Genomic DNA, 13,675 nt, shown 5'->3' with positions numbered 1-13,675 from the left:
ACTACACTGTGAAGTTTCTATTCAAATCCATCCACTAGAAGGCTCAGAACAGGCTTCCCCTCAAAGGACCCTAACCCACCTAAAACTTGGCCAGTATTCAACTGGACCACCTCGTGTGTCGGTTTCATCCAAATTGATTTAGGGATGACCGAATGCATAACCAGTCAAACAAACCAGCAGACCAATGAATTTTATATACTGTATAAGACATGGGGTCGGATGTAATGGCTTGCGAGACGGCTGGAAGCTCCGAGACTCCAGCCAAACTTGTACGTTTTTTTAAAATATGCATTGCCTCTCAATATGAGAGGCAGTATGTATTTTGCTAAGCAATATTAAGTAGATGTTAAAATATTACATTTATAAGCTGTCACATGTTACTACAGTAGGTTAAGGTGAAAATCCAGTTCTACATACTGTATGTTTAGTATACTGACATTATCTTTACATATCCATCAACATTTCAATAAACACATTCTAGGCATTTGTTAAAATGTATCATACCATAATATTTTCTGTGTTTTCCTTTGGAGCCGGTGGTGCTATAAATTTTGTATAGATTTCAGAAAATATTCCCTCTTCCAGTGGTGTTGGGAAAGGTGTTTCTGCTGGTTTAGCTATCTCTATTACTTGCTGTGGAACAAGAGAAAACAGCATTAACTTGGCTATGATTCTGTTCAGAATATTCAGTTACAAAATACTTGTCTATGATTAATACAATAAAACCAACTGTTCTACATATGTGTGGTGAATACCATGACAACGCTTACAAATTTAGTCTTTTTTCCCCTCTTGGGTTATATTTTTAATGAAAAAACATGCAAATTAAATTATCTCTGAATTTAAATTTAATTCCAAAAACAAACATAAATATTCTGTACAAATAAGAAAAATAACAGTAGAATAAAAGGTTTTTTTATAAATACATTTAAATTAGGACTAAATTGTATTAGAAAGAAAAGAAAATCCATTTTCATTAACTGTATTTTATTATACAGACATGCCTTGAAATATGAAGTTGCTTTGAGAATTCCCAAACATTTTAATTTTCTTTTAAAGTATTACTAGTATCTAAGGTATCTATAAAAAGAAAAAAAAAAGAACATTGTGTCTTATAAAGCATAAAAACTCAGTATGAAGGAAACAAAGATTCAACCAGATTCTGTGATTTATTACATTTCTGCTGAGTTCTTTTGATCCTCGACTATGCCCTTTGTCCTCTTCTTCAATGCAATATGTACTTAAATAGCTACAACATCAGTTTAACGAAAACAATACACAGAAAAGCTGCTATTTCACTTAAACTTCCAGTTCTTTTACTTTTATTTGAAAACACAAAGGCACAAACAACATCTAAATTGTATTGCACAATAAAGTTACAAACAAAACAGAAGGCAATGCCACAACAGAATACATTTGTTTAGTCTTCTAAATATTTATGAAAGCAAAAGTTTATTTTTTGTATTTGTAAAGAATGGCTTCATTGTCCTATTTAATCTCTGGGGTGGACTGTATCATCAAATGGAAGTGGTGAACATGATGGTGCTACTTGTTATTATTATTATTATTAAATGTTATTTCTAAGGTACATACGGCAACAGTAGAACAGTACAGGGTACAGAAAACATTGCATAACATTAACCATGTAACCATGACATAAACAGAACACAGGTAACAATTAGCACCACAATTCTCAGTACACAATACAGCTGCGAAGCAAGATGAGTGAGTAATCAGCAAAGGGTGGTACTTGTCTACAATAGTAATGACACAAATAGCAGGAGTAGAGTTGTTGGAAAGGATGTAGTATGGCTGACCGGCGGTCAGCATACTGATGCCAGGATCCCGGCAGCATACCGACGCAGGGATACCGATGGGGAGGGGCGAGTGCAGCAAGCCCCTTGCGGGCTCGCTGCTCTCGCCACGCTGCAGGCTCGGTGGCGACCTACGGTCGCCACGGGTTCTATTCCCACTCTATGGGTGTCGTGGAAACCCACGAGTGGAAATAGTCCCTGTTGGTCGGCATGCTGACCATCGGGACAGTGAGGGGTCGGGATGCTGGAGGAGGTCATGTGACTGTCGGTCTCCCAACCGCCGGTCACATGAATACCACCCATTGGAAAAGATGAACGGCTGAGAGCAAGAGGAATTCCAGGCTAAATGGCCACTGAGTAGGTGAAGACTGTCACTGAAGTCTCTAAAAAGAGGCTCTCCTCTAGTCTTCAAATCTTCAAGCTTTCCCTGAAAACTCACCTCTTCAGGCAAGCTTATCAGATTCCATAACTGCTCACATAAGCTTCATAAATATTCATATTTAATTACATCCATCCATACAGAGCACACATCCTAACATACAGTATTTTCTTTTTCTTCAGTTTGACATCCTCCTGATCTCTGGTCAACATTGCTTTGTGACTTTATCATAGAGCTCACCAAGAAGCTCTGCAATCTGGCTGGTCCATTATGCAACAGGTATCACCTATCCTTGTGTATCAATGGCTATTTCACTATAGATTGTAAGCTTGTGGGCAGGGCCTTCCTACATCTATGTCTGTCTGTTATTACCCAGTTTTGTGCTAGAAAAGCAGGCTGTAAGAACAGGAGGGAGGAGGACCCTGCTCCTAGTACTTTATAATCTAGAAGAGAGGGGAGACTTGACAGATTATGTGAGGGGTGAGCATGTGGATGTGGACCTGAGAGGGGGTAGAGATTACTTGGGTAGGAAGGTGGAGCAAGCACCTGGTGACAAAGTATGTGGTGGAAGGGTATGCTTGATAAACAGGTGAGTTTTCAGTGCACATCTGAAGCTACAGATGTAGCCACGCTCATTTTGGCTTCACCTAGGCATGGGTGTGCCTCGTTTGTCATGATGCATGCATCTTAATTGCAACTGTGGCCATTCCCTTTACATTGGAGCGGCAATAGTCACAGAACATGCAGCCGATTGTCAGCCACAATGTGCTTTTACTGTGAATAAAAACACATCTCTTCAGCACATTATACAGTATGTAGATAAAGCAACAGCCAACACAATCAATTTAATTGTGTATGTGTGACCAGGACCTCCAAGAGATCAGCCAAGCCTCCATAAGCCAAGGTAGTCTGAAAGGCTGATAGACCTACTGTAGGTACTCTGCACCCACAGCCATACTCTCATTGCTCCTGTTTATGACTTTTTTAAACCACTAAGGTGGTCATATGTGTGCATATCCAGTGATAATATAAGCTGGACGAATGGAGCATATACATTGAATATAATATCCCTATTAATATATAAAAATGAAATGTATGTTTGTTGTTCAATCATGGCCAAATCTTTGAATCAATTGACTTAACCACTGGCATAAGAATCGTTTAGATACTGGGTTAGAACAAAGCAAATGGGTGCTATTCAGAGGTGGACGCACTTGACCGAAAATTGCAAAGGGGCATTTTTTGTCAACTGCATATTTTGGTGTGGCTGCAATGCTCAGGTACAGACATTCACTATGTGACTGCATCTTGGAAGGATGCAATCGCATGGTGGCTGACAGATGTCAGGCGGTCAGAAGCGGTATTGCAGGGGAGTGTCGCGAGAAATGTAGGCATGTCATGACCATTTTTGGGGCTGGCCGATGATATCGTCTGCATTTCCTGCGACTGGAAACATTGCATTCTGTGTAGGCAGGGGGTCAACCTCTATTTGAGGTTTTTGTGATGCAATCACAAATGAATTGCGATAGCATTATGGGGCAGCGCCACACTTGCTGCCATCCAGGCTCACTATACTGTCATCCAGGCTCATTGTTCAGATTTACTTTTGTAGGTACTGGTGCACTAACTCCAATGTTCATGTGTGGCCCAGACCCATACACGCAGAGCAATTAATGAGAAAGTCTATTGTGCTGACAGTCACGTAGCCATTCACACTCAAGCGTATGCCAGTTTAGGCATAGCTTTTTCATTTTACAAATCTTCACAGTTAAAAGGTCAACTATACTTCTACTGTTTTTGTTCTTTTATTCTTCAGAATACTACTTTAAATGTCAGTCAGGTGTCTGAATACAAATCCCCTGTTAATTTCATTGTAATGACGCTTGGTCATGAATTTTCCAGGGCAAACCGGGTACTACAGCTACTATTTAATAAATCTGGGACCTCGGCCTTCTAACTAGCATTTAAATACCTTTTTCTGACCATTCCTGAACTGTACTTGTCATCCAACAAAGGAGCTTTGTAAAGTGATAGAGATTCACCATCATATGCACAGCAAATAAAGAAACTCTTATAGATGAGATAGTCAAATTATTTCATTTATCTGTTACATTTTTATTGCTAAACATGTTCGTCATATAAAGTAGAATATACTGTAAGTAAAAGTATACATAATTCATAAAGGCTTAGAAAATGTGTATATGGGTGTACAGTATATTTTGTTTTCCATGAAAAATCTGTACCACTGAAATGAAGTTTCATTATCTGAATTCTCCTCTTCTTTAACAAATGGGTTACAAGGGTCAGACATTAAAGTAACCCATCACTCTGCCTCATAGAGATCTGAAGGTTTTACAATCTGAGTTTGTAAAAAGACAATCTTTTCATTGTAAAGCAGTTACCATCACTCCTGTAATCCATACATTTGTCCTTGTTCACCCTAACATAACTCTGTAGTATGCACAAATTATGTGACCTGATGTCATCCTCAATAAATCTAAGATGATCTCAATAGAAAGAAATTTATTTTTTGTAGTAGCCACAAATAAGACCTTTAGCATGGTGCAAAATAATTATATTCATAATTATTGCATTTCATAACATTTTTCTTTCTTTAAATCTATCCGAGTCCAAAGATGACATTACGGCAGCAACAGAAAACAAACATAAAGAAAGATTACAGTAGCATAACTTTGTACACTGTATACAACGAGAGTGTTTGGGGTATAAGCATGTGTCATGACATGGGCAAGATTGGTAAATTTAAACAACATTGGCCTGAAAATGTCAAATGTCACAGCAAAAATGGCTAAGAAAAACCATAACCCAATACTGAGGCAAAAACACAGCGGTTAGTAGTGCTGTATGGATCACTGCATCCTTCTCTAGTTGATTTTGTAAAAAAATGTTACCTTAATGGATGTGGTTCCCCCACAAAATTAATAGCCAACACTAGGCCTTTAATCCTTGACTGCTAGTGGAAAATTGGGAGACAAAAAGCATGGGGTCCCCCAGAATTTTCAGTTACCCAACACTAGGCTTAAGCAGCCAGGGTTGGTAACACTATTGCAGGAAGGAGCAGTGTAGGAAACCCCCCACACACACACCCGCCCCACTACCATCACCAATAGTTTCAGCCAGTTTTTTCTCTAGCTTTTACAGGTCATCAGATATGAGTATAAATGTTACTTAGAACCACAATAAGTAAGGGCACTCTTCCTTACTCAATAATGAGACACAGTGCCGTAACTAGGCATTTTAGCTCTGTGTGCAAGAAACGGCATTGGCGCCCCCCATGCAAGATAGGGGCAGTGCGCACCGTAGGCGTGCAGAAAATATATAGGGGCGTGGCTTCATGGGAAAGGGGCATGGCCAAAAAATAATACCAATCCATACTACGGTGCACAGTAGTCTCCATTATTCATATTACGCTGCACAGTAGCGCTACTACACCAGGTAGAGCCCCTTTTACACATTACAGCAGACAGTCCCCCTTTTTACACATTACAGCAGACAGTCCCCCTTTTTACACATTACGGCAAACAGCGTCCCCTTTTTACACATTACGGCAGACAGCGTCCCCTTTTTACACATTACGGCAGACCGCCCCCCCTTTTTACACATTATGGCAGACAACGTCCTCTTTTTTACACATTGCAGCAGACAGCGTCCCCTTTTTACACATTGCGGCAGACAGCGTCCCCTTTTTACACATTACGTCAGGCACAGTCCCCCTTTTTACACATTGCGGCAGGCAGCGCCCCCCTTTTTACACATAACGGCAGCCAGTCCCCCTTTTTACACATTGCGGCAGGCACAGTCCCACCTTTTACACGCAACGGCAGCCAGTCCCCCTTTTTACACATTGTGGCAGACAGCGTCCCCCTTTTTACATATAATGGCAGCCAGGCCCCCTTTTTACACATTGCAGCAGGCACAGTCCCCCTTTTTACACATAACGGCAGCCTTCCCCCTTTTTACACATTGCGGCAGGCACAGTACCCCTTTTTACACATAAAGGCAGATAAGATAGAGAGAGACAGAGAGAGATATACTTACCATCTCTCCCCCTGGCAGTCAGGCTCCTCGTGCTGGCAGCTCCGGAGGCAGGGGAGAAGTAGGAGGAGGGAGGGGGACTGGAGCCGCAGCAGCGCTATTTCATTGGTAGTAAGCGCCGCTGCAGCTGTCCCCTCTCCTTCCGTATTGGCTGCCCGGCGCTGCTGTGGATGCTGGGATGAAGGAACTGCATCCCAGCATCCACAGAAGCGCCGGGCAGCCAATACGGAAGGAGAGGGGACTGCTGCAGCGGCGCTTACTACCAATTACATTGTGCTGCTGCGGCTCCAGTCCTCCCTTCTCCTCCTTCTCCGCTGCCCGGCACTGCTCTCTCCTCCACAATGCGGCGGCGGCGCACGGCGCACACAGAAGAGGCGGCATGTAATGAGTCAATTTGAATCATTACATGCCGCTGGCCGTTGCTCCCTCAGGGCAACTGCGCTGTGTGCCAGGCACACCTGGCACACAGGTAGTTACGGCCCTGATGAGACATATATAAATAAGAGAATATCCATTTGGTAAAATTCATAAAAAAATAGTCTGAGTATCTCTTATCTGAAATGCTTGGGATCAGATGTGTTTCAGGATTATTATTATTTTTTTTTTTTTTGGGGGGGGGATTTTGGAATATCTGCATATACAGAATGAAATATTTTGTCGATGGGACCCAAGACTAAACATGAATTCAATTAATGTTTATTATACACAAAGCATGAACTGTCAGAAAGCAAAACCTTCACTAGCTGAGTCAGCGCCAACATTTTGGATAAGGGATACCTGTATTAGCGGTTCTATTGGAATATATCAAAACATAACATTTTAGTTTCCTGGAATTATTGTTATCCTATCTGTAGACAGAGTTATTTATAATCCAAAACTGGTAACAAATTCAGTATAAAATATAATGACATTAAATATAATAAAAATTAAATTGAAAAGAAATTAAAAATAGACACATTTTAAAAATACAAAAATAAAGCAAACAATAAAATATAGTATACAAAGTCTTATAGTCAGGACTGGCTGAAGTCCAATTTGAGAAAAATGGCCACATGTGGGCGCCATCATATAGGGGCCACTGTGAAATAACTGAGCTTCTATCTTGGCCATGCTGGGCTCACACAGATGTGTCCTAGAAGGTAATTCATCTTGACGCAGATGCATGACGTCATGAAGGTCACAAAGCCGTGCAGTGTACTGAGAGTAAGGAGGGAGGGGAGGTGGACAGGAGTACAGAACAATACAATACAAGCAGCGAGTTGCTGTTGCCTGCAGCCGCCCTGAAGGAACATCTGTTCCTTCCCTAAGTTCCCTCATCAAGGGGACGTTTTAGATAGCTGCAGCTTTTGTAAGATGCCCTTACCCCCTGCCACTATTGCAGATCTATGATGAGCAAGGCAGCTCAGTAAGGGAAAAGCCCTGTCCCTCTTTCTTCAACTCATATGAGGTAAGTACAATATATGTCTTTTGTGGGGGCCAAATTTTTTTCCTATCAGGGGTAAGGTGTGTTCTTTTTCCTATAAGGGGCCAATGTGTGTTTACGTTTTTCTTCCCGTGGAGGGCCAATGGGTGAGGTTTTTGTCTTGTGGGAGGCTAATATGTGTTTTATTTCCTGAAGAGGGACAATCTGTGTATGTTTTTTTTCCCTGTAAATAGCTATTGGGCAGATATAATTAGCCATGGAGCTTACTGTGCAACTGCAGCTCGGCCCTGGGCTATTCAACTACTGCTGCTATCCTGAGCAGTAAGCCCCAGATTGCAGATTTTTTTTCTCACAGCCTCAGGAGCTGCAAGGAAAAAATCTGAGTTAAGTGAACCTTTTGGGGCTTACCACAGGGGATCATTTTATAGCTCTTGGCACTTAACCCGCAATTATTGGATAAATGAGCTTTAGCCATGGGCTTACCATGTGTGGTAATTGGAAGTAATTGAATAACTCTGGTGTTAAACCCGAAGCTGCAGCCATGCATTAAGTCTTGTGGATAATTGAATCTGCCACTATTCTTTTTTCTTTCTGTCGGGCGCATAGTCTATGTAAATATACCTGAGGCCGGCCCTGCTTACAGTGTATCAGTTTCTGATGTATTTTATTAGACATGAGCGAGTTCGGTTCCCTGAGATCCGAACCCCCATGAACATCATGTCCAGAGCCCGGAACAGAGTCCGGCTTGGGTTTTCCCACCAAACTCGTAAACTAGAACGAGGCAAAACATCATCATCCCGCTGTCGGATTCTCATGGGTTTTAGATTCCATATAAGGAGCAGCGCGTCACCGCCATTTTCACTCCAGTCCTGGAGAGTGTAGCGAGAGGACGTGTCTCCTCAGTGTCTGTGTGGGAAAGTGGTGTGGCGTTTGGGGTGGCGACCTGCTCTTTTGCTGCATCAGTCAAGTCATAGTGGTGGTGTCCCGTGCTGCATAAATCCAGTGCTGCTGTATAAGTTCAGTCCAGTGCAGTGGTGCTGTCTTGTGCTGCATCAGTCCAGTGATGGTGTACTGTGCTGCAATAAGTCCAGTGGTGGTGTCCTGTGCTACATTAAGTTCAGTGGTGCTGCTGTATAAGTCCAGTCCAGTGGTGCTGAATTTTGCTGCATCAGTCCAGTGGTGGTGTCCTGTGCTGCCATAAGTCCAGTGAAGGTGTCTTGTGCTGCCATAAATCCAGTAGTGATGCTGTATAAGTCCTGTCCAGTGGTGATGTGTTGTGCTGTATCAGTCCAGTAGTGGTGTCCTGTGCTGCCATAAGTCCAGTGGTGGTGTACTGTGCTGCCGTAAGTCCAGTAGTGCTGCCGTATAAGTCCAGTCCAGTGGTGCTGCTGTATAAGTCCAGTCCAGTGGTGCTGCCGTATAAGTCCAGGGGTAATGTCATCTAAGTCCAGGGGCACTGCCAAATAAGTCCAGGGGTACTGCCAAATAAGTCCAGGGGTCATGTCGTAAAAGTCCATTCCAGTGGCACTGCCGTATAAGTCCAATGGTGCTGCCGTATAAGTCCAGGGGTACTGCCGTATAAGTGCTGTCCAGTGGTACTGCCATATAAGTCCAGGGGTACTGCCATATAAGTTCAGGGGTACTGCCATATAAGTTCAGGGGTACTGCCATATAAGTCCAGGGGTACTGCCATATAAGTCCAGGGGGTACTGCAATAGAAGTCCAATCCAGTGGTACTGCTGTATAAGTCCAGTGGTGCTGCCGTATAAGTCCAGGGATACTGTCATATAAGTCCAGGGTTACTGCTGTATAAGTTCAGTCCAGTGGGGCTGCCAAATAAGTCCAGGGGTACTGCCGTATAAGTTCAGTCCAGTGGTACTGCCGTATAAGTCCAGTTGTGCTGTCGTAATAGTCCAGGGGTACTGCCGTATAAATCCAGTCCAGTGGTGCTGCCATATAAGACCTGGGGCACTGCCGTATAAGTCCAGTCCAGTGGTACTGCCATATAAGAACAGTGGTGCTGCTGTATAAGTCCAGGGATACTGCCGTATAAGTCCAGTGGTGCTGCCCTGTGCAGTATATTATTTAATCCAAAAAAGGAGTTATTAATATTTAATCCAAATAATTTTTACAGGGTTTGCCCTGTGTGGTGTAGGGGTTTGCCCTGTGTACCGCATATTGTTGTATAATGCCAGAAAAATAATGGAGAACAAAAATTTGGAGGCTAAAATAGGGAAAGATCAAGAACCACTTCCTCCTACTGCTGCTGTTTTTACTGCTGGGAGTCGATCGTTATCCCAGAGGGTAAGTCGGAAGACCACTTGTACTACTTTAACAAAGCAATTGACTGTCCAACAGTCCTTTGCAAGGAAGATAAAATATGACAGCAGTCATCCTCTTGTAAAGCAGATAACTGAGGCCTTGACAGCTATGTTGGTGTTAGATGTGCGTCCGGTATCTGCCATTAGTGCAGTGGGATTTAGACAATTGATGAAGGTATTGTGTCCCCGGTACCAAATCCCATCTAGATTCCACTTCACTAGGAAAGCGATTCCTGGACTGTACAGGGACATTAAGAAAAGTGTCCTCAGTGTCTTGAAAAATGCGGTTGTACCCAGCGTTCACTTAATCCCGGACATGTGGACAAGTGGAGCAGGGCAAACTAAGGACTACATGACTGTGACAGCCCACTGGGTAGATGTATTGCCTCCCACAGCAAAAAAACAGCAGCGGTACCAGTAGTAGCATCTCACAAATGCCAGCTCGTTCCTAGGCAGGCTACGCTGTGAATCACCGGTTTCCATAAGAGACACACCGCTGACAATATCTTACGGAAACTGAGGGACATCATCGCACAATGGCTTACCCCACTTAGACTCTCCTGGGGATTTGTGATATCAGACAATGCCATCAATATTGTGCATGCATTACATCTGGACAAATACAAGCACGTCCCATGTTTTGCACATACAATTAATTTGGAGGTGCAGAATTTTTTATAAAAATGACAGGGGTGTGAAGGAGATGCTGTTGGTGGCCCAAAAAATTGTGGCCCACTTTCGACATTCAGCCAATGTGTGCCACTCCTAGATGGGCCAGGTGTTTGTGCCACACACTTGTGTCGCTTAGCTTAGTCATCCAGCTACCTCATTGCACCTCTTTTTTTCATTGCATTATGTGCTCTTTGGGGCCTAGTTTTTAATAGTTTTTAAAAGTGCCATCCTATCTGACACTGCAGTGCCACTCCTAGATGGGCCTGGTGTTTGTGCCACACACTTGTGTCACTTAGCTTAGTCATCCAGCTACCTCATTGCACCACTTTTTCTTCTTTGCATGGTGTGCTGTTTGCAGCCTAGTTTTTAAAAGTGCCATTCTGTCTGACACTGCAGTGCCACTCCTAGATGGGCCTGGTGTTTGTGCCGCACACTTGTGTTGCTTTGCTTAGTCACCCAGAGACCTCAGTGCACCTCTTTTTTTTCTTTGCATGATGTGCTCTTTGGGGCCTAGTTTTTAAAAGTGACATCCTGTCTGACACTGCAGTGCTACTCCTAGATGGATCAAGTGCTATCCACTTGTGTCGCTTAGCTTAGTCATCCAGCTACCTCGGTGCACCTCTTCTTTTCTTTGCATCATGTGCTTTTTGGGGCCTAGTTTTTAAAAGTGCCTTCCTGTCTGACACTGCAATGCCACTCCTAGATGGGCCAGGTGTTTGTGCCGCACACTTGTGTTGCTTAGCTTAGTCACCCAGCGACCTCAGTGCACCTCTTTTTTTTCTTTGCATGTGCTCTTTGGGGCCTAGTATTTAAAAGTGCCATCCTGTCTGATACTGCAGTGCTACTCCTAGGTGGGTCAGGTGTTTGTGCCGTCCATTTGTGTTGCTTAGCTCAGTCAACCAGTTACCTCGGTGCACCTCTTCTTTTCTTTGCATCATGTGCTTTTTGGGGCCTAGTTTTTAAAAGTGCCTTCCTGTCTGACACTGCAATGCCACTCCTAGATTGGCCAGGTGTTTGTGCCGCACACTTGTGTTTCTCAGCAAAGTCATCCAGCGACCTCAGTGCACCTCTTTTTTTTCTTTGCATGATGTGCTGTTTGGGGCCTAGTTTTTAAAAGTGCCATCCTGTCTGACACTGCAGTGCCACTCCTAGATCGGACAGGTGTTTGTGCCGCCCACTTGTGTCGCTTAGCTTAGTCATCCAGCTACCTCGGTGCACCTCTTTTTTTACTTTGCATGATGTGCTGTTTGGGGCCTAGTTTTTAAAAGTGCCATCCTGTCTTACACTGCAATGCCACTCCTAGATGGTCCAGGTGTTTGTGCTGACCACTTAGTTCGCTTAGCTTAGTCATTGTTATGCACACCAGTGCCAGCAGGAATGTACTGGTGTCTGAACGGTGAGGGATGCAAAACAAATTAACTCACAGACAGACTGGGGAATATGACATTACATACACAGAAGGTGATAGGGTAACAAAATAAACACAAAGTGAACAGAGAAGCCCAAAGGCTAAGAAACTGGGTGTCTCCCTAGTATTAGGAATGCTCAGATGGAAAGAAGCGAGATGTAGTGATTTAATACGTAGAGAACCCGAAATGCTGTTGCTAAGGGCAACAGCAAAACCCTAAAGGGTTACCAACGGGTGTGGCAGTAAACTCCTTGGTCAGAGATGGAATAATAGACACAAGGAGAGTCTCCACAATCCTAGTCCTCACTTGCAGTGCACTGGTTCAGCTTACTGCCACTAAACTGACACCTGAACACCTTGCACAGTGAGAAAGGATTTTGGCAGGCAAGTCTGAGAATACAGCCGCAAACTTGCTAGGTTCACAGAGTAGCAAAAGAACCCCAGCAGGTTAAACGACTGACTCCAGTCTTACTGCTAGGTCTGGATTGGCAGAGTGTAATACCAAATCCCAAGGCCTATTTGCAGTAAGCAACAAACAAATACAAAGTTTACACAGTACTAGCTAGCTTTCAGGAACTGACTAACCAACAAAGATTCAGCAGCATCTGCCTAACCTGAGAAGAGGGTTTATATAGCAGGTGCTGTCCACGCCCCACTCAGACCTCACAGACTGTGAGCACAAAAACCAGCACCGGATCCCCTGCCGTGCACAGAGCCTGTAACCACTGCACAGCAAAAGACCCGAACCGGAGTATCAGCTACGCTCAGGTTACTCCGCTAGCACTTGTCTCCTGGTTGCCATGATGATGTGGCAGCACAGAGCTGGAGACCCTAACAGTACCCCCCCTCTGACGAGGGGTCAAAGAACCCCTACCACCGGGTTTATCGGGGAACTGCGAGAAGAAAGAGCGTAACAGTCTGGGGGCATGAAGATCACAACTGCGCACCCACGACCGCTCCTCCGGGCCATACCCCTTCCAGTGCACCAAAAATGACAGCCGACCCCGAACCATCTTGGAGTCAAGAATCCTTTCAACAACAAACTCCCTCTGGCCACGTATCAGAAGAGGGGAAGGTCTTTCACTGGAAGAAGGATTACTAATCGCCCGTTTTAAAAGGGAACAATGAAATGTTTTATTGATACCCAAAGAACGGGGTAGATCTAACTGAAATGCCACCGGATTGATAACCCTAGTGATCTTATAAGGACCGATGAACCGGGGGCCTAACTTATGAAATGGCTGTCTCAACTTCAAATTCTTGGTAGACAACCAGACGAAGTCTCCTAATTTGAAGCTTCAGGGTCTTTTCCGCTTATCAAAAACCCTTTTGGTCACTAATGACACAGACACAAGGGCTTTCTTCACTTTCCTCCAAATACCTCTAAGGACCGAAACCACAGAGGAACCACCAGGCGTGGAGTCCAGGGGGTCAAAAGAATTGGCCTTAGGATGATGCCCATACACACAAAGGAAGGGAGAGATCCCTGTAGCAGAGTGAGCCGCGTTGTTATAGGCAAACTCCGCCATGGACAGATGAGCAACCCAGTCAGTCTGACACTTGGAGACATAACACCTGAGGAACTGCTCCAAGGACTGGTTC

General features: G+C 43.9%; 1 protein-coding gene across 5 annotated transcripts in view; it reads right to left on the bottom strand.

The window, feature by feature from the left end:
- CABCOCO1 (ciliary associated calcium binding coiled-coil 1) overlaps positions 1-13,675 on the bottom strand; it is a 453,528-nt gene that overhangs the window by 134,937 nt on the left and 304,916 nt on the right. For all 5 annotated transcript variants that reach the window (XM_063961812.1, XM_063961811.1, XM_063961808.1 and 2 more), the window contains one exon: positions 505-633. In XM_063961812.1, coding sequence (XP_063817882.1) covers positions 505-633 — 129 coding nt within the window. The remainder of the gene's footprint in view (positions 1-504; positions 634-13,675) is intronic.

The sequence above is a fragment of the Pseudophryne corroboree genome, chromosome 3, assembly GCF_028390025.1.
Source record: "Pseudophryne corroboree isolate aPseCor3 chromosome 3, aPseCor3.hap2, whole genome shotgun sequence".
Taxonomy (NCBI): domain Eukaryota; kingdom Metazoa; phylum Chordata; class Amphibia; order Anura; family Myobatrachidae; genus Pseudophryne; species Pseudophryne corroboree.
This window is presented reverse-complemented; position numbering and strand designations above follow the sequence as displayed.